This window comes from Phoxinus phoxinus, assembly GCF_949152265.1.
Source record: "Phoxinus phoxinus genome assembly, chromosome: 12".
Taxonomy (NCBI): domain Eukaryota; kingdom Metazoa; phylum Chordata; class Actinopteri; order Cypriniformes; family Leuciscidae; genus Phoxinus; species Phoxinus phoxinus.
In genome coordinates, this window is record NC_136887.1 from 16,519,350 (window position 1) to 16,542,086 (window position 22,737).

Below are 22,737 nucleotides of genomic sequence, written 5' to 3' on the forward strand. Positions count from 1 at the left end.
AGAGATTCTTCAACAATGCCAAAAAATACAAATAAAAGATAAGCGACTTAAGAGACTTTTTCAAGCTGACAGCAGTTACATTAAAGTGCAGTTTAACTGGTAGAACACAATGTTAAGCTCATTCTTCATTTACCAGGAAACACGTGCTGATAAAATGTATATAATGGATTTAGGTTATTTTGGGAAAAAACTAATAATAATTAAAATCTACCTCACACTGTTGTTCAAAAATGCAGAAACACAATAATGGATTTCTGTGAGCCAATTGAATTATTGTATGACCACAACTGAAAAGCTGAAATTTTATAAAATATACAGTAAAACAGTAATGATGTGAAATTATGTTACAATTTAAAACAATTCTATGTTAATATATTTTAAAACGTAATTTATTGCTGTGATGGCAAAGCTGAATTGTCAGCATCATTACTCCAGTATTCAGTGTCACGTCTCACACACACACAAACACATACTAGTCTATATATATATATATTATATATATATATATATTTTTTTTTTTTATGCAATAACCAAAATATCCATAAAGCCTCAGGGCAAAACTGTTAATGGCAAACTTCAAACTTGTATTTCACTTACGATTCTCTATGGTAGAAACAAATGGTAAAAAAACACCCTTATTAAATGAGCATGTAGAATATATTACTAGAGTCAGAGATGCACAATAATTGCGGATGGGCAATTGCTGATTGCCTATAGGCAAACTAGGAAGCCGCCTAGGGCAGCAGCACAGTCAGGCTGGCAAGAAAGAAAGTGTTTTATTTTTAAATGTAATTAATTCATTTATTTTTGGGACATTCATTTATAATTATTGGACTATCACCCCATTAGTTTTAAATCTAATTTGTGAGAGAAAGTGGACGAGAAGTGACGTAGCTCACCTTATTCTGTGCGTAATATTTATATATGCCATATATTAATATTTATAATATTTATAACTGCTACGAAGAGCTGTGACAGGATTCTGGGTGAATGAGCACAGCTTGCACACCGTCGCTTCGCAGCTACTAGAACTAGCACCGATTTTCAGCTTTCCGTGTGTCTGTCATTGAAAATTAACTAGAGACTTGTGCTTCCACGTCCCATGTAAAACTATCTTTATGTCGAAGTGGTACTGCGGCCCAACTGGAATTATACCGAATCTTCCGGGAGATATTCTTATTAATAACATAATATGGAATTTGCATTTGCAGCTAGTGGTTGCATTCAGATTTTTTTACATTGCATAATGAAAAAAAGTATATTCAGAAAACATGCTTGTATGTGCTTTTATTTTAGTGCCAGTCGTTCACATTCATCTCAAAGATTGTGTTTAATTGTGAGTGTGAAGTGGGGGCGGCCCAACATTTTTTTGCCTAGAGCGGCAGTTGAGCTTGTGCCGGCCCTGCTGATGGGCTAAGCACTGAAGAAATTGCCTGGAGTTTGACACAACTGGAAGTAATCAATAGAGAAAAAGAGAGAGAGAGAGAGAGAGAGAGAGAGAGAGAAATTCAAGAGAGATTAATCACTTCATGAATTTCTAAAAAAATTTGTTTTTTAGAAATCTAGGCACATCTGCCCTATACCCGGTGAGATTCAAAAATGAAGTAGAATTTGAATTATTGAAACGAGGGTGGGTAAGAGCACAAACTGTGGACTCAAGGACATCCTCTCCCATATTTTATGATGTTTTTGAAAAGCTGAATGTACCGTGAAGCCCGATGCAAAGAAAATGTGTTTGACTCTGAGGCACCATAAGCCTGTGAGGGCATATTCATACCAATCCGAATGAAGACGGGTTTGCAAGTAACATGAGGTTAGAATGGTGAAGCTACTGACCTCGAATACACCCCATCTCTGAATATAGAGGCCTTATAGCGTTTGATTTGACTAGCGTTCTTGCATATTCATGGCCTTGCAGGGATCAGTCAAGTACGGTGGAATTTACTTGATCTGCCACAACTAAAGTGTGTATTCAGACAGAAGCCCCACCACCACCGGAGGGACTGACCTCTAAAATCACTGTCTGAGAACAAGGAGTGCAAAAGATAAAAGAAAGGCAGAGATGAGTGAAAGGGGTGGGAAAGAGGTTCGTGGTGCTGAGCAGAATGCAGAATGGACCTCTGATGATATTATGAGCCATATGGCCCATAACTATGTTGTATTTTGACAAGCTTTTCTTTGATGCTGACATCATTCCCAGCCCCCTAAGCATCCCATTGACCTTCATCAACGAGTGTTTCCTGGGAGAAATGCATCCTTTAATGGTCGCTACAAATGTTCTTGCTCCTATTCATCATGGCACATTCAGACATGATGTTTCTCAGACATCGAGATGGGGCCACTATAGTTAAGTAATGCTGACATTTGTGTCACTGCTTTATAGCAACATGAGACACCAGAGCTAATGCACCAAATATGGGGCCAACGGGTATGATCTGATACTCAAGACATTTCAATATCTGGTGTCTGTCTGTCTGTCAGTAATGTCTCTCAGCTGCTTTCCAAGTGATGTTTACAATGACTAAGTAAGAATAAATATTATAAACAATAGCTATTTTATGAAAGCAAAAATAAGTTTTGCCCAAAGTGGAATGCTTAGATAACATAAAGAGCACTTTATCTCTAAGGCATGCACTGTTATTTATGTCTTTAAATTTTGAATAGTTTAAAGTTTCATTCTCCAAAAGAAAAAAGAAATAATAGAAATTCTAGAAAGATCTAGCCCAAACCTGCCCTGCGGTAGGTTTTGAACTGCTCAAAGAAAGGGTCAATGTCTGTTCGAAAGGGAGGATTTTTGAGAATGCGATCTGTCACTACAGTATATGCCTGTCAATAAAATAATAATAATAATAATTAAAATAATATAATCTCTCTCTCTCTCTCTCTCTCTCTCTCTCTCTCTCTCTCTCTCTCTCTCTCTCTATATATATATATATATATATATATATATATATATATATATATATATATATATATAGAGAGAGAGAGAGAGAGAGAGATGACAGTACAAGGCACCACAAGGCACCATCTGAATAGTATTTTTTCACAAACATTTCAAGAAGAATCTGATGCAAGGTTTCAAAATCTTCAACAAATATTTCTGCATATTTCAAAACGTACAGAAGCAGGAGGACAACTTTGGCAGGGCAAATTACAAACCTAACCTGAATTATGTGTCATTCCATAATCTCACTATGTAAGCAGGCTTATAATGCACCATGGCAGAGCGTTGCTTTTAACTGCATTTTAAAATAAAGGCCTCATGGTGAAAATGGAACATCAGCTATGTGTGGGTGTCACCTTAAATTACCATGCGCACAATGTGTCTGAGTGGATATACTGTAATTTGTAAGAAATATGCAGAGGGGGATTTTCTTCAATAAGGACAAGAGCTCACAGTGGATGACATGATATTACAGGGAAAAAAAACAAGATTGTCTGTGATTGAATACTAATGCTAAACAAAAACAGAAATAAACATTTTGACAAGCTAGTTACTGTTCATGTCCATAATGTCCTAGTGTCCTATCACTATTTACATGCTCAGTCTTGTTTGGATCTGGGCCTCTGGAGTATTGCCAACTTACATTCCTGACCGCAGTCCTGTGCTTTCTAACCTACTCAAGAAAATGGCTATGCGGCAGACTCAATGCCTGGTCATTAAAAACATGCAGTTGATAGGTAAAATGAATGGTGTTTCAAGCTATTAGTGAATATGCTTCTATTTAAGTCTCACGGTCCCACAGCTCTGTCTTCACCTTGATCTCTCTGACCTACAATCGCACAGCTCAGTCTTCCACTCTGCGAGAAAGACCAGTTGCCGCAGCGAAGCCACCTCTCTCTCCACCCCAATTTACATTTATGTCCCTCACCTGCTTTTATTTATTAGCTATTTTGCATTTGGCACATCTCCTCTGGAACCATAGACTAGAATACTGGTATTCAAATGAACCTTCGTCTCATTAATGCCGGCAATTTCCCTCAGAGACAACTTATAATGTTTCCTTTGGACTGAGTTCAGAATTCTATTTAAAAATAATCATCCTTTCCCTACTATGTTACAAGTTTTAGCTCTAATGAGTTCTATCAAGCATTTCTGTGGGAAACAATTGTTTCAGCAGTGTGCATCTGTTCAGTTGCGCCTGTGAAACGCAACCCTATCTTGTTTGGTTTTCTGTCAAGCATGCTTGGTTTTGGCATGTCAATCAAGAACAAACATAGCTGTAATCTCAAGCTAGCACTCTTGTTTTTTGTACACACAAAAAGTTGTTTTGCTAATAATTACTCTTTAGAATTAAACGTCTAATTTGAAAAAAAAAGAAAAATATCACATAATCAAAGCTATCCAACTTCTTGCTATCTGTCACAGTCTTCCGAATATCTAGAATGTTCCTTCAGTTGATAATTTGTGGCATTTTTCCTACAGTATTCTTCAGCGAAGAAATGAAATGGCATTTTTGTTAATACGAGCGCACAACCATAAAAACAACAACCTCCCACTTTTAAGTTTCAGATTTTCATTTACGTATTGCATATCCTTACATGCATGCATCTTTGAGCCCTTGTTGAAGCTCAGAACATGTGGCTGCCACCCTCCATTCCACATCTTTCTCACAGAAGGACAGTACAAATGGGAGCTAGAGCAGCAAGTGGTTGAATAAAGTAAGTTATGAATTACCTGTCTGGTGTGGATTTGTCCAGGTGCCTTGAAGCTCCCTTGACAGCTGCACTCTGAAACGCTGTAGGGATCGGAGCTGCTGGAGGAACATTTGGATAGTGAGTCACAGCCCACGACGAATGTGTTGTCCAGTGGGAGTTCCTGGATGACATGATGCTTCTTGGGAGGCACAGGGGTCTCTGGTTTGATCTGGAATGTTGGCTGAGGGGAAGCGGATTTGTAATGCTTGGCTAAGTCAGGACTGTCAGGTTTGAAGGTAGTTGGTGTGGTAGCCCAGTTGTACTTTCCCATTGTCTGCTCCTCAAGTTCAACAGGGAGGTCTAAGGTGCCATTGATGTGCTCATGGGTAGGGTCATCGGACTTGGATTCCTCGATGGTTACGAAATTTAACAGCAAACTTTTTGGAGACCTCTTCTTCTTCTTCTTTTTCTTTTTAATCTGTCGACCCTCCTGGTTTGGTGATACCCACTCACCACTCTGCTTGCTCTTCTGGACAACTTTGTGTCTCGGTGTCTGTCGACAGCGTACCAAAGCAGTCACAAAGATCACCAAGATAACAGTCATAGTCCCAGCAATTATGGCAATAACGACAATCACGTAGCCATTGGTCTGGGGTGTCACATCGTTGTCCCCAATGTTCCGCTCCAAGGGAGTCTCCAAACTCTTGCGTAGTTGCTCCTGGATGAACGTGGCATTAGAGACAGTATCATTCACAAACAAATGAACAAGGGCAATTGCATGTAAGGACTCAGGCTGACCCAAATCCTTAACCTTTACCACTAGCCTATGGAGACCTTGGTCTGTCGCTATAATCTTCTCCTGCAGAGTAATGTTGCCTGTCGTTTTGTCAATGGCAAACAATCCTCTCGGCGACCCTCCAATAATACTATACTGCAGCTCTGCGTTCATGCCTGTGTCATTGTCAATGGCAAACACTCTGGTCACCACAGATCCAGGGCTGGTGGTTGAAGGTACTAGATCATAGGAGTAGTTTGAGGAGGGGATGACAAACACCGGTCGATTGTCATTCACATCAACAACGTTTATGGTGACCTTGGCATATGAGGTGGTTTGCATTTGACCTGCGTCCACAGCCTTGACAACAAATGTGTAGGAACTTTGTTGCTCCCTGTCGAAGGTAATGTTTGGTTTGATCACCCCAGTTTTTGGGTCGATGATGAAATTGTCCTTTCCATTTATGATTGAGAGGGTGACGACTGCATTGTCGCCAGCATCTGCATCCGTGACAGTGATCAAACCAACTGTTCCATACAAAGGCAGGTTCTCAGGCACATAGAAGTTGTACTCGGGATGGGTAAAGGCTGGACTGTTATCATTTTGGTCTTGGACAATTAGCTTTACTGTGACGTTGCTTTGAAGAGCGGTAGAACCATTATCCCTGGCAATGACTGTAAATGAATACTTCTCCTGCTTCTCTCTATCCAGCCTTTTGATAACAGAAAGTATACCAGACCGGGGATTTATGTTAAACCCATCAGGAGCATCTGGCCCAAGACTGTAAATAATAAGGGCATTAGAACCACTATCTGCATCTGTTGCACTGATTTTTATCAACTGTGTGCCGGGGTCATTGTTTTCTGGAATGGACAGCTGTATTTCAGGTTGAGGGAAAATTGGGACATTGTCATTCTCATCCTTGATTTTAATCAGAACCATTGCCGAAGTGTTCAAAGGAGGTTTCCCAGAGTCAGATGCGACTATCCTAATCGCATACTCGCGAGTGGTCTCAAAATCTAAGGGTGCGGCAGTTTCAAGCAAAAACTGGTCATTGAAGACCGGCTTCAGTCTGAAAGGTACATCATGATCAGTGTAACAAGTTACTTTACCGTTCAGATCTGCATCTCTGTCTGTCACAGTAATTAGAGCTATTTTTGTGTTAAGGGGGGCATTTTCAGACAACAGCACAGTGCCATTAACTAGATTAATTATATAACGGGTGTCTATAGAGGGGACATTGTCATTAATGTCTGTTACATTGACTATCACAGTAGCCCTTGAAGGGGTAGAGCTTCCATCACTGGCCAGCACTATAAGCTTGTGTACTGGGTTGACTTCCCTGTCCAATGGCTGCTTGATGGTAATCAGTCCAGTTGTGCTGTCAATAGCAAAATGTCGTTTGGTGGCAGGGGAGATTTGGTTGCTGAAGGAGAAGTGAATCTGAGCATTGGACCCCAGATCAGCATCTGTGGCATGAAGGTGAGTGACAGATGTTCCCATTGGGGCATTCTCAGGAACGTTTACCTCCACCTCGCTGTCCTTGAACACCGGCCGATTGTCATTCACATCTGAGACAGTCACCTGCAGAATGGCTGTGCTGGACTTTGGAGGTGTGCCACCATCCTCAACTTTAATTTTCATCACAAAGGTGTCCTTCGTCTCCCGGTCGAGACTCTGCTGGACTATGAGTTGAGGCCATTTGTCTCCTTCAGGCGTCTCAATGATGTCCAGGCCAAATTCGCTCACACTCTGGAAAATACAGTAAAAAAAAAAGTCTTGTAAACAGTTTGCAGTATATTTAACCAAAAATAGTACATTTTTAAAGTGTTTAGTTAAGCGTCAGTTAGAGGACACCTCCACTTGATGTTTATGCTTGAACTAAAAATCCCACGTTGCATTTTTCCGTCTGCTTCATATGTTATTGATGTTGTTGTTGTTGTTGTTGTTGTGCATACTACTAGTTTTTCTTACTTTTAATGTATTTCAGAACTTACAGACACAAGTAAGAAACATACAAATACTAATGTCTTTTAGCCAGTCATTTATTCTGGCTTTTAACAGATGTTGGCTTTAGCTGCAGCATTAAACCTTGGGGTTAAAGTTCTTTAATCCTATGAGAAACTGCACAAGGTCTTCAAAATATTTACTTGAAAAGCCCATCCGGAGGATATTATCCTATAAAGCAAACACTGGATCCCCACACAGTAAACAGTTCCATCGAGCACCTGAAAACTAAAATATGCGCCATAAACGATGCACTGAACACTGTTTTTCCCACCAAAGTAAATAGGTCTAAGATGTGGTAAACAATAAAAAAATAATAATAGCTGGACAGGAAGTTACCTCGTGTCATTCCATATTTACTTGGGAGAGTATGAATTGATGCACACATTCCTGTATGAAATATTACAGCAAGCCTTTTATTGACCCTCATGAAATTTTTTTTGCTCCCTGACTTTTACTGATTCCTTAATAAGCACACTTAGTTTACTTTTTTGTATTTTAAAACCATTTTCCAGTCTGACATAAAATTGCAGATTTAACATTCAAAAACAACATTTTCTACCAACCAATTCAAGTAACAAAGCCAGTAAGCCTCAGTGCATCTCATAACAGTATAATAATGAAACAGTGAGTTCTAGTCCAATCCTCTGGTGTATTCTGTTTTGCTGCACACAACTTATTGTTTTACCCAACTAGCAAGGCTCTGGTTTAGTGTATGGAAGACAACTTGTGCAGTTTCAAGTTCATATGTGAGGAAAGCAAAGGAGTAAAGGATATAAGCTTCCATTTTAAACACACTGCAAGACCACAACAGATTAAAGAAAAGGAAAAACCTGAACATTAAAAAAAAAAATCTCCCGGCAAGGAGCTAAATCTAGGCAAAAGCAAAGCCTGAGGAAAATGAAAACAAATGCATATGTAATACCCATGAGAGACCAGCTTCGACTGTTTAAAATAATTGCCTTCCTACCAAAACTAGCCCTAATATTTATGATTACAGATCAGGCTACATGGTACGGCAAAACATCACATATATTCTATATTTCCGTGGTTGGCGAGCGAGAGAGACAGGGGAACAGTGCCTGAATGAGAGTCAAGCACATTTGTGAAACAAAGAGGCTCTTTGAAGCTCTTTCAGTCAAAAACATTTTCATGCTAGAACAAGAAGAAGCAACTTCCTTAAGAGATAAGCTTCCTGCCACACATAAAGCTGGGAAAGATTACTCTGTCTAGGCACACATTTCAAATGTGATTACGATATTTATATGCATTTCTCATGCTATGGGTAATCTTGAGTCATTTAGTCTGGCACTAAAAAAACACTTTTTATTGGCACAATGCATGCAGCTACAGTACATGTTAACAAAATCAAACTACAATTTATTTATTTGGTTGACAAAGTAAGCTTTGTACATGCTAAAATCATGTAACATCCCCCTTTGGTGGTTCTTGGCACACTTTTGTGACCATCTGTGGTCTACTGTCAGTACTACCAACACATGCGAAAACACACATATCAAGACTCATCCAAGCCATAATTAGCATTAAAAACAGAAAGGTTATAAAAGGAACAATTTGTAGAACAGCACTTCCATATACAGTCAACACAAATCAACAAAGCTGACTGCCGTGGAGATGTTTATATGAGAATCAACTAAACAATCTGTGAGAAGCGGATCTGTTTGGTGTGCTTTTGGTTACGATAAATTGGGTTACATTTTGTCAGTTAAAAATACATACTGCACTAATTTACTAATTATATATGACTATTTTAGATTTATTCAGGGAGATAAAACACAGTTTAGCTAATGAGGCTGGTTTTAAAATGTCTAGCAAAGGGGGATCAGTCAAAAATGTTCAAGTCAGTCCCATAGAAAATGAGGCTGGGGAATTCTGATTATCTTTAGACAGACTCAGGTAGAGTCAAAAGAACAGGAATCACAGGCCCATGGAAAGTGACAAATGTCAGAAATCAATACAGGTAGTGCATACAAATCTACATATTCATACCAACTAAACTGTAGAGCGTTATGATGAACACATGGGATAAATCTCTTTCGTTCGAGTAAAAGACTGACTGGGGATGATACGTGTTAGACAATGACAAAAAAACGTGTTAAAAAAAACTTGCTTAAACTGAACCCAATTGTCATGTGCAATCAATAAATATATGCAAAAGCGAATGTCAGTTATAAATAACAGAAAAGAGAGGAGTATCCTGACAGTAGAATATTAAACATCAGTGGGTTTCATTTTGCATAGTTCAACCCCAGATTTTCTCTCAGCTTTGCAGACTGGCTGAAGAATCTGTTGTATGAATCAATGAGATGACCTTCTACAGCAACAACTCAGAATGAACTCAGTACCAACAACTGATAAACTGAATATTTTAGACCATTGCATTGTGTTATAACACAGAATAAAGTAATAAATATGAATATCATACACCATATGAAGCCATAAATAATATGCACATTAAGCTGTCTGAAATTTTTGTCACCTTTTTTTAATTTACTACCAGTACCAATAATCAAATTTAATCAGATTTGAGACTGAGACTAAAACACAGGTGTTGTCTCCTAGCCAGGTCAAACTTTGGCTGAAGAATCAGCCAAAAATTAGGCACAAATGAAACCTGGAACCAACTGACAGCCAGTAATGTGATTAGAATCTGCTACAATTTCCCCAGCGTCCACTATTATCCAGAACACTCCCAGAAATCAGTTTACCTTATCCACTCACCCTTAAAGTTGATTCACTTTTACTTAGACTGATTCTCAAGGGAGTAAAACCACAAAACATTTGGTTTAATGAGCATATTCTCTCATTCTATTATTCTGATTTATTTTACATAGAAGATCGACGGCACTGACCTACCAAGAACCGAGACATTTAAGTATCTTGGCTAAATGATTGCAGTTGATGGAAGTCTGAACCATGAAGCCACTGCGCGAGTCAACGCTGCCTGGCTGAAGTGGCGCACAACGACCAGCTTCACGTGCGATTGGAAGACCAGTGACCGTCTCAGGTCGAAGATCTACCGTACTGTCATTCGTCCTGTTGCTCTTTATGGTGCTGAGTGTTGGCTCGTGACGAAAGATGTAGAACACCGTTTCTGTGTCATGGAAACAAAAATGCTGTGATGGATCTCCGGCATCACGCGCTTCGACCACGTCTGTATTGATGACATTCGGCAACGGTATGGTGTTACCTTAATATCTGACAAGCTACATGAAGCCCGGCTTCGGTGGTAAGGCCATGTCCTGCGCTCTGACCATACAACGCTTGCCAAAATTGGCTTCCAGTTGGAAGTCAGCGGAAAGCGACCGAAGCAGCGGTGGCTCGACACGCTGCACAGCGATCTCAAGCTTACCGGTTTGCACCCCGATCAAGCCAACGATCGCATCAAATGGCGCCAGCGATCCAGAAAAGCGGACCCTGCTACTATGCGGGATAAACACTATAGAAAAAGAAGAAGAAGACGATTCTTGTTTATTTTATACTGCAAGCGATTCCTGGGTAACTAACCTTTTGTGGAAAGAGTCAGAACCCTTCAGCTCAACTTCAGGCACAACAATTACTTTGTTCAAAGAGGATGATATCTTTCTCAAGAATCAATATGAAGCCTTTGTGGTGCAACATTCATAGAAACTCTTTATGGCATGTTACTTGTCAGCCCTTGATCATTAATGCACCATTCAACTGGCTCTACTCATTGTCTTCAACTGAAATAACTGGAGAAGTGAGAACTTAAAAAATTAAATAAATATCACACTTTCAATAAATTATTTAAGCTGAGCTAGTTTCTCTACCATTTAAAATCAGAATCAGGCACAGATGAAAACCAAAATACTCATACATTATTGAAATGAAGTGATAACGTTAACGCTGACCTTGACTCCCCAAATAAGCAATCCAATGGATACTTTCTTTTCTTAAGTTAAAAAGAACTTTTCTTCTTTTCTTAAGACTGTGCCACAGATCTAAAATGACAATACTAACGTTCCCAGGTGATTAAAAACACACAACTGGCTTCAAAAGAGAGAAACTGCTTTCTTAATGTGAGGTTAGAGTGCTTAAATGGCAGGGTAAAAATAACAATGAGTTGGGTGGAACCCACAACAGAAAAGTCAATATCCTCATCCCATGAGCCTGATCTGATCCACATGGCTCCAGATAGGACTTGTAAAGAGGTTCTCTTTAAGTGATAAAAATCTCTTCTAATGGAAAGCACTCCTCCAGCCATGCATGGTATTACTTTCTGTAGGCTGACCTTGATAGTGTCCAGAGGTGCTTCTGTGCATCGTTCCAGGTGACATGGCAACACTAATGCTGATGGAACAATTAATATGGCACCGCAATTAAAACCAGGGTAGGCAATAACGGCCCTCTGTGTCATAAGCAAGGGCTTCCTCCTTAGGGGACATGACTGGAATGAATAAAGAGCAGAAGAGGGATTGCTATCAGAGCTCTTTCAAAGCTATGTGCGCAGCAGCTGTGGCCCACAATGCTAATCGTGCAGCTCCATGCTGACGGTGAGCCGGTCTAAACCATTACTGTGTGGGAGCTTCAGAGATTCGTACTCTCATAGGACCATGCAAACGCAGTCCAAGAGGTGGATTCTCGGCCAGATGCTGCTCGTGGGATGCTTTCAACAACCTCAGGAGGATGAAACATATCCTCCCTTTCCATTTCTGTTTACTTAGATCTACCCTCACCAAACTCGCATGCATGATTCATAAAAAGAAACACTACACTTGCAGATGAAGAACAAATTAAATCATCTAAAAGGAACAGCGCCTTTACATATTTATTGTAATTTTATGAGGCAACGCACTGGTCATTTTCCAAGCACAGGCAATTGAAAGAGCTGCAGCAGGATTGGCAGAGAGGAGAGAGAGAGAGAGAGAGAGAGAGAGAGAGAGAGAGAGAGAGAGAGAGAGAGAGAGAGAGAGAGAGAGAGAGAGAGAGAGAGAGAGAGAGAGAGAGAGAGAGAGAGAGAGAGAGAGAGAGAGAGAGAGAGAGAGAGAGAGAGAGAGAGAGAGAGAGAGAGAGAGAGAGAGAGAGAGAGAGAGACTCTTTAAAAATGCAAATTGGTAACTTAATCAGACATGAAAAGCAAGGATTCGGCTAATTCTCAAAAGAAAAGGTACAAATTACTCTTTCACACTTTAATGACAGTCTTGGGCTCTTTGTTTCACACTGTATTTGAATTTCACACAGTATTTGAATTTTAATTAAAATACAGGGCGATCTTTCTAGGGAATAGCCGTTCATTCATTGAACTATGTTGTGTCGCAATCTTCTGCCTTTTGACCGACATCCCAGACGAGTGTGCTTAGTGACTTTTTACCATTTCTCAGCTGATTGGCCCCTCTGACACTGTATAAAAGGCTAAGTTAAATACACATGCAACATATCTGCTACTGTATATCATTTAATAGCATGCATATCATTATCCTACTTTCCAGTTTGAGCAGACTATATTAAGCCTCTGAGAATATTACGCTAGTTTCTCAGAAGACATCAATTAGAAGTACTAGTACTGTTCATTGTTCATATCTATCTCAGTGCAATTACAAACTTACATAAAAAATAAAAAAAACTGAGAAAATTACTTTTAAAAACCTTGAGCCAAAAAACATATTTGTTATTGCTTACTGTGCTATTTTGTATTCTGAACATTAAGGGCCCATTAAATGGCAGCGTCACATTATAAATCACAGCTGAACGTTGAACTCACCTTGACAAGCTCGTAGTGTTGGATCCCATTGATTCCTATATCAGGGTCAAATGCAGAAGGGACAGGGTAGCGACTGTTGATGGCTGTGTTTTCTGGAATGGAGATGTTGATAACCGTCGATTGGAAGAGCGGGGCGTTGTCGTTGATGTCTTCGATAAGGAAGCGTATCTTGACCAGTCGGAAAATCTCATCTGGTAGCACGGCAACCTCGATCTCGTAAAAGCAGCGCTTCTCATTGAAGACTCCGGAGCAGAGTTTCTCACGGTCGATGCGGTTGGCTGTGGTGAAAATCTCTCCTGTGCTGGCTTCTACCTTGACCAAAGGCACATCACCTGTCTTGTAGACAGGTTTAAACTGCAGTGCTGAAGACAGTTTAATGTCTGGATCTAGGTTCAAGTTTAGGTCTTTGCGCAGGTTTCCGATGCGCACATTCTCCGGCTGCTCCTCTTTTACTGTGTAGTCCTTCTCTTGAGCCCGGCACATCAAGAATAGGCAGGTGAGTAAAACCACCAGAACATGGGCCTCACTTGCCAAGTCCATACTCAGAGTAGGTGATGCACTCTCTTCAAAGATCTGCAAGGTCTGCTAGAGGAAGAAAGGTGGGAAAAGAGAAAGATGGTCATATTCACAACTATGAAACAGTTTTGCTACAAATAGCTTTTTGATCCTTTGGCTTCTTTGAAAGATTAAAGAGAGAGTTCAGCCACATATATAAAAATCCTGTTCATTCTCTCACTCTCATGTCCTTCCAAACTTGTACGACACAAGTGCATGAACACGCACAAAAAGGGAATTTTTGAAAAATTTGCTGGTTCCTCTTTTCCATCCATTTACAATAATGGGGGAGGTTTTAAACCTTCAGTCATGTTTATGAGAGTGGCACTATGTACAAGTTACTCTTGAGTTTGAACGTTTTTAAACAAATCAGCTGATCTAGTTTACAAAACTGATATGAATAATTTGTTCACAAACTGATCCGGTTTTCAAGTTCTCACTGTAAGTCATCTTACTGAATCAGTGATTCAAACGTACTGTAGCAGTGAGCAGATCATTAGGGGGAAATATTCAACTACTTTTATGGTCCTTTGCATCTTTTTTAAAGGTTGAAAGCAAGACTAAATAGTTGCAGTGAAGCTTTTAAGCAAAAATATATAAACATCTGAAAACAAGACTAAAGACACAAAATTACAAAAGATCCTTGTTTTCATAGAAAATGCAAACTACTGAGGTTTTTCTGTAAAATTAGAAAATGAGAGGGAAAAAAAACAATTTGCCAAAACGGTAAGAAAGATAACTGCACAGAAAATAAACATTTTCTCTAAAGTATAAAGTAACTTCTAAAGAAAGAAAGTCATACAGGTTTGGAACGGCATGAGGGTGAGTAAACAACACAGTTTACATTGCTGGGTGAACTATCCCTTTAACCTTTTTTTTTCATTTGTTGTTTATAGGCAAAAGGAAAAATAAGCTGTTTTAACAATATGAATCATTGTTTAAAATGGTCAAATGCTACCAAACACAGTATACAATTGTATTAGAGAGGCTCTCAAGATTTCAGACTGCAGATAATGGACTTTTGTACACCATTGGCAACACTCAACAGAACTACAATGCATGATATCAGATTACAGTATGTTGATATTTTGAGTAGTCAAGATGCAACTGTAGGGCAAGGGAATTTTATTATTTTAAGTTTAAGAATTGAAGGACATAGGTCCAAAATGACTGTCAATAGCCATCAGAAGAATAGCACAAAGCCATAATTCAAAAGCACCAAGACATGATTTATGAATCAGCATTTCAGTGTTTGTTGCCAACTTGCTCGATGGCCACACAAATCCTGTCAGGGCATTATATAAATAAAAGTAGCCAGAGGGCTGAGGCTTTCACAATGTGCCAACAACTCAACTAGGTCACAGAGAACTGGTGGTGGAGATGCCTAACACTTCCAGACTCTGGGTTCTGTTAGTGTACAGAGTTGTCCATGCAGTGCTATTTCTGTTTGAATATACTGTAGTGCCCTGAACCTTAACAACATCAGAAACTCCACAGTGAGTTTGACTTTATTTCAAATTAAAGTGATCGTAATAATGAACAACTATATAGATAATTAATAAGTTACACTTTTTTTTCAAAGCAGGAATATGTAGATTTGGTGAATCAATTAATTAGTGTTTAGATATATATTCAGGTATGTTACTTACTATAGCCACTGAGAAAAAAAAAAAACACACCATAATATTTTTGAAATGGGAAATGGAATACTGTTAACAATGACTCCCCATCTGTCAAGTCATTAATGTGTAATTTGTATGTGCCAAAAGGCTGTTTGTTTTAAAAAAAGATCAGAAACATGATCGTGTACCTTGAAGATGTGCTTCACACATCAAAAATTCATCACAAAGGCTCTGATTTTTTTAAACACACAGAGAGTTGAAGGCCCCATTTTTTTTAGCCGCTCAAGTCTCGGCTGTCAGCGAGATGTTCTGTTTTTCACAGTGAACACTCCGGCTGGACTGTAGGGACTCATTAAAGGTTTGTTGGGCAGACGTGCACCACTCACAGTATTTACATGACAGTGATCAATGGCCAGCTTACTATCTGCACATATTATCAGACTACTATGTTGTTCTTTGAAGAAGGTAGTGAAAAAATATTTTATTTGCTTCTGAAGATTGCACCATTTTTGAGTCGGCGAGAGCAAAGCAATTACTATTCACCTACTGTACTCTGATAAGCCCGAAAGAGTCCAAGGCAGTCTCCAACAATGCATAATGAGGAGGACTTACTGGCTAAGGAGTGCATCGCAGAGTAGTGCATAAAAGATGAAAAGACGATCTACATCTAAATAACCACAATTGACATTACGTATAATGTGGACGGGCCTTTAAAACACCCAAGAAGGGCGACGGGTCTCTTGCAATGCGCATTCCATTGCATCTTTAGGTAATCAGTTTACTGTCAACAATAACGAATCGCACCGTCCCGGGGAGAGTCAACACTGATGAACCTGTATAACCCAAAATAGCACCAAATAGTGTAGGCAGTGTAAGCTCTAGCTCTCAGTAAGTGATGTCTGGCATTTTGTATGGAGCTCTGCTACCCTGGGACGTGGTTCTGGGATTAGACAATTCCACACGGGAGCCCGCATGTCACTCCTCCCCATATTTAGGACAGTTTATGTTGTTGTGAAAACTCGCGGAGCCATTTCAGATATACTCCTGGGAATGATCCTTTCAAAACTATACTCTGGATGGATTTGCAAAGCTTTTGAGTTTCAACTTTTTCCCAATCTTTGGAAACTTCCAGCTTGAGAGTGAATAGAGAGAATTAGCTGGGAAAATTGCGCTCATGGGTATCGGTGAGACTTTCTCCCTGCTTGCACAGGGTTCCAGTGATCTATTCTGAGCAGCGGACCATGCATTCCAGGGAGTTTGCAAAAGCCGTTCTTCCCTCCGGAGCCTGGAGTGAGCGGCGCACAGACTTTGGAGCGCTTTACGTGACAATGTGATGGACAGGCCTGCCTGTATTTTGATTTTGAGCTGAGCTGTCAAGGAAGAAAATAATTTTACATGTCAACCACGAGTTCACGCTGAACCTCTGTCTATATGAATAAGCAGGAACCGAATGCTGCAGAGGTGTGAAAATCAATACAGTTCACCTACCAAACAGGCACCAGATTAAAACGATCAAATTTAATAAGAACGGTAATTAAAGCAAACTGACATTTCGAATAATGATTAAAGCCGCTTATGGAAGTTAAACTGGGACAACTGCCTGAAGCGTGTCACTTAACTTATTCTTATCAGAAGCATCACTCTCTATATCGGTTTAAAGAAACCCCGTGTAAGTGTGATTCTTTGACATTTCGATATGGTTTGGGTTTACCCTCTACCTTTTGCCATCAGCAGCTTGAGACCCATAACCCCCTGCCAGCTGTTCTTCCGGCCTACCTGCTGTCTTTCTTGTGTAGTAAGGATGTCAGCCTTTTCATCAACAGAAAACATGTTTTTAATTATTCATTCAGCCTTTATGTATCATGAAGACATCTCTTTTATATCAAATAGGTGGTAATGAAAAGCATCTGGTATAATTATTAAATGTTTATTACTTTTATTATTGTTGTGTTGTTGTTATGCAACATCATTATTGTATTTTCATATCTTTTAATTTATCACTCGTATGTACCTGAATAGGCTAGACTGATGCGTCATTTAAAGTTAGGATCCTACTGAAATACACAAACTGGCTTTGAGTAGCTTTGATGCCGACTACACTGATCCGAAGGACCAATGATCAATTGAATGATCAATAGGGAGGTATTAACATACCAAACAGGCTGCCAGTCGCAACGGATAAACAGATGTAGCCAACGCGATGGAGTCGATTTATGTCCGTCAGCAAAGATTATGCATCCAAACAGTCGTGTCTACCATTCATCAATTTATCAAAGTTTCCATGCGGTCAGATGACAAAATAACTTATGGCTAGCTTCAGCCGAGAAGGAACCGAGAGTGATTTTGTTTACGTAAAATAGTGAGCCATGAATCATCATCGAGATTTTGCTAATTTGAATCATAAATAATCTTAGTAAAACTTGATTTAATTCTTTAGACCAACATCAGGCAATTTATCGTGGGCACTTTCAGTGGAACAGCATGTCAGTTGTTGATATATCATTCTCCTGGATTGATTTTATATGGACAAACATTGCAAAGTGTATAACATGCCAATGAAACTAAATCTTAAAGGATGGTTTTTGGCCTATGATGCACCATTCATCTTCACACTTATCCCTTGATTTTTTTATTCAAATAAATAAAAAAATAAATGTATTAATTCTATATGTTATAAATGACAGCAGGGAATCACAAGGGATTTTTTTTTACAGATCAATGATAACATTTATTATGGACCTGAAGATGATGGAATCACTCTTCTGTTATTATTCCACTACAACTTTTATGGTTCGTCTTATGTTGTATATTTAGAGAACTTTTATGTCAATTTTTATTTTCAAAACACATGCCCATGCATTTTCACTTCAACATAGTATATCAGCTCGCCTTGTTCTAAAACACAGTACATTATTAAAATGTAATAAATAAAAAAATAAAAAATGTAAAATATGCTACTTTATTATCTTATACTGTATATAGAAGGTGGTAAAGCATTATTTATCTTTTATTGCAATGCAGGGCAAGATAAATAAATAAATAAAACTGCCAATAGAGGGCACTGGAGTGGTCACAATGTGGTCAAAATAAGACAACTAATATACAATGAATAACCATTCATATTAATAATTACATATAGTTGGGAGGCAAACTCTTATTCTAATGTTCAGATAATGCAAGACTACTTTTAATATGTTAAGACATTGTATCAAGTGAAACCACCTTGACAAGCACCGCAGTGCAGTTTCAGTATTCGGCATTGACAGGGATAATCGTTGTGGCATGCATCTTTTTTTTCTGCCAATTTACTATACTTTTCTTAAGTTTGCAGAGGATGACTGTAATATGTATATAATTTTACCGCGTCTCTCTCTACTAAGTTATTAACTCAAATTGTTGTTACTGTTAACAATGATATTGGTAGCTTATAAAACGATACAGAAATGTTTATTAAAACATTTGACTTCACCATGTGGCTATAATCAATTACTGAAGCCTTAACCATTTATGTTGCATTATTAGATTACAGGCAACTACATTACAGTCAAAATTTGTTTTGAGACATGCACTGTATATCGCTTTCATGTTACAGCAGACATCATCTTCATACTTTTAGCGCTCGATCAAGACTGAAAAAAATCTTGTCTTTTGTTTCATATACAAAGTAGAATCTTAACTCAGACCTTTATATGTGCCAGAACTTTGATCTATAAAGATAAATAATTTATTTTGCATATAGTTTACTGCATATATTGTGTCAACACAACATCCAATACATTTAGAACCACAAATAACTGATAAATAAATAGAAAAAATAGGCTAGACGTAATGTATGAAAAAATGAATAAGCGTCACTTATGGCAACACATTATGTTGGTGCTTTCAAAAACTGGGATTTTGGGGTTTCTTGCATAGGCTACTGGTAAAAATTGCACAACATTCTTTCAGCATCCACTCTAGGGGTTCAGAACTTTCCACACTTCATGAGGGGCTGTGAGAACTAATAAGAATTACAAACAATAAGTTATAAAGAGAAAGGCCTGTTGAATTTCTACATATCTGAGTGTTGCTCAACCACCAGAGAAACACTGTACAAATTAAAACCAGTTGCATCATTTTGCCTTAGAGCATGAAACAACGTTGAACTCTAGTCCCTACGGAAATCTAAATTAGAAATGTATCAGATTTGACACTCATACGTGTCATCAAAGGTCGCTTGATGCAAAACTTAGTGACAGAATGTGAGCAAAGCAAGTAGAATGGACAACATCTACAGTACATCACGCTCCAGTGTATATTTGGACACTTCCCTTAAAAATTACCATGGTAACTATTGCAATTTAGCAGCTAAATACCATAGTAACAACAGTTATTACTAAGGCAAGACAAATAAATGGATATGGGATCACCTAACCAGTGAAAGGCTTTAAGAAGTTTTGTTATTTTTTGTATTACACATGAACATTATCAAGTTAACAACACTTTTAAAGAAGTAACCATAAATGTAGTAGCCTATCTACACTTTTAATAAAAAAGCTTACATAGGTTAAATAGGATAAACATGATTATTAGGCTATTAGCTATTATTATCTTGTTGTCGAGAAAACTATCTATATACTGATTTAAAGAACCACAACGCCAATACTGATAAGAATTTTTTAATCTAATGAGAACCAAATATTCATAAAAAAAAATAAAAATAAAAAAAACTTCACAGCCAAAACCGGTTATGGCTGAAAATATAAGCAATTAAATAACCTTTATTTCTAGAGCGTATGGAATTCTTGTGGGAACTATTAATGGTTACCATGGCATTGTTTTAAGGGACATGGTCTGTATTTAAATCAAAGTATTTCTGTTCTGCCTCGTCCAGCACACCGCTTTAGAAAATGACGCATCCTGGATCAGCTTCCGACTTCATCTGCTGATGCTCTTCTGTCTCGCGAGCTGCATACAGCCGTTCATTTTTGAGTACCCTAACGATATGGCCATTTCCTTATAGCAAGCTATGGAATAAGATATTATTATTTTCCTCATAGCTTCTAAATAATTACAAACCAAAAATCACCCCCAAAGCCAACGTTACAGAGAATGCTTCAGAAGTTGTTAGATGGTGTCTTGCAGTTGCTATGCTGTTATGATTCACGTGTTGGCAGTAGACGTTCTGCCTGAAATGCTTTACGCGACTTTACCTTTGCGTTGAATCGGACACGTTCCACGATACTTTTGTGTAATAAAGCCAAGTCATGATCCGAACTGACAAACTAGACTAGCGCATCTCCAAACGGAAAGTGAAGCGCAAGGGCAGCTTAGGAAATTCTGCAGTATTACATACACCATATATTTTTAAACATTATAACCTAATGAATTTATTTTCCTCAGGCAAACTTAAACACATCGACTTTTGTGCGCAAAGGCCCTTCGACTTTTTGGATTTTTTCCCCCGAACAGTGCAAGTGCATGTAGCCTAAGTGTTATTTAATCTAATTCGCGATGTTTTTAAAGACGTTAAAGTAGGCTAAGTAGCTACGACCGGTCGACTTAAATAAGTAGGAAGTGCGGTAATCCTACTAATTTTTCTTGACGAAAAATACATAAGATAAAGAAATAACCCTTAAATGAGCATAAAGAAGACGTGTCTTACCTCGGATTTCTCAGTGAATATGGAAACTCTCAATTCCCGTCACGTAGCGGCATCACTGCTGGAGGAGATGAAGTGCCGTGCAGACTGAAGAAAATCCCAGAATCAAACAGCTTCACGTAGTGACCAGTCGGTATCCAACTAGAAAAAACGATCCATGTCCATGAAAAAGTCCACGGTCCACGCACGAACAGCGAAAAACATCTGTGAATGACTTTTAGAAGAGACGATGTAATTCCTCAGATGTCTCGCGCCTGGCTACTGCTTGAATCCCACGCGCGCGGAGATATAGCTGGTGCTCCAAATGGGTTTGTCAATGTGCAGGACTTCTTATTTCAGTGCATTCATACAGTCATCACGGGAAAGCCAGGGAATGCTCCTCGCATGTACTTAAACTGTTTAGTGAAGTTGTTTTTTCATTTTTGTGTGCGTTTAATTAACGACTAAAGAACTTGTAAATCATTTAAAACGTCCTCGGACGCGTAATTTAACGGCATCTCGTGGTTTGGCAGAGTGATAGAGAGCTAATGTCAATTTTGAGAAAAACTCATGGACTGTCAGTGCAACGGAGCAGATGGACAGTGCGCCTATATGTGCAGCATCACTTCCACACACTGAGGCGTTTTGCCGTAGTTGTACGCAGAGCTCTAGCAATCTCTGTTGTATTGTATGAACTCAGTTCCTTAGTACTGCCCACCTCTCCACCTCCGATTGACATCATCGCGGGAGGAGGAGCCTGCGATAAATTTCACAGCCTTCATCATCTTAAAGCCGCACTGCTGCTGGAGTCAGAGCCCCGCTCGCTCGCTCGCACTCACCGCGGACTAATACCTCACACCAACGCCGCAACTCGCCTGAAAGGAAAAGGGGGCACTGTTCGCTTTGCTTATAAACACGAGTTTGTGTGTGAAGTCCAACGTTAAACTACCTCATTATACTTTACTAATGATATATAGATAGATAGATTTCCTTCTTTATACTCAGACAGACAGACAGACAGACGGATAGATAGATAGATAGATAGATAGATAGATAGATAGATAGATAGATAGATAGATAGATAGATAGATAGATAGATAGATAGATAGATAGATAGATAGATAACTTTGCAACTACATTTGAACTAACTCTCAACTGAGTAAGGCTGTTAGGAGTTAGGTGTTAAGGTTTGGGTTAATATTTGCATGTAGTTGCAAAGTTACTTAGTCAGAATGTCTTTTGGGGGAGCATCACAATAAAGTGTTATCAGATATTAAGCAGACAGCCTACTGTCCTAATACTCTAATGACTGGTAGTTTAAATGTAGTTGTTACGCGGTATATGTCTAAAGTGGATCATCGAAATAAAGTGTACCTAATATGTTTAAAAAATCGGAGATGTGGCTCAAAAATAAATTGCAGTTGTTTCAACATAATGTACTACGACATGCCCGGTCCACATTAATGCATTCAAATCAGACATATAGAATTTAAAGAAAGAACCCCGGTCCACATTAATGCATTCAAATCAGACATATAGAATTTAAAGAAAGAACACCGGTCAATTAACCTATCTAAAAAGTCGTTTGTCAGCACAATCCAGCACTTTCTATTGCCATGGACGGCTGGAAATCTTGCACAGCCCCACATTCAATAAAGGTCACTCACACAACATGTACACATTGATCTTCCCATTAATTTTTACACTGCTGCAATGTAACAAATCACAGTCTTTGACTGGTCCCCTCAAGCTAGCTTTTCTTACCAAAAGCCATAAC

The 22,737-nt window shown here is 38.8% G+C and overlaps 1 protein-coding gene across 2 annotated transcripts in view; it reads right to left on the minus strand.

The window, feature by feature from the left end:
• Positions 1 to 21,633, minus strand: part of pcdh11 (protocadherin 11) — a 178,456-nt gene extending 156,823 nt beyond the window's left edge. Inside the window, exons 1-3 of one of the 2 annotated variants that reach the window (XM_079629966.1) lie at positions 20,985 to 21,633; positions 13,164 to 13,748; positions 4,679 to 7,165 (exon numbers count right to left, since the gene is read on the minus strand). In XM_079629966.1, coding sequence (XP_079486092.1) covers positions 4,679 to 7,165; positions 13,164 to 13,703 — 3,027 coding nt within the window. In that variant the 5' untranslated portion in view covers positions 13,704 to 13,748; positions 20,985 to 21,633. The remainder of the gene's footprint in view (positions 1 to 4,678; positions 7,166 to 13,163; positions 13,749 to 20,984) is intronic. The other variant, XM_079629967.1, reaches the window with a different exon arrangement.
• Positions 21,634 to 22,737: the final 1,104 nt, after the last annotated feature.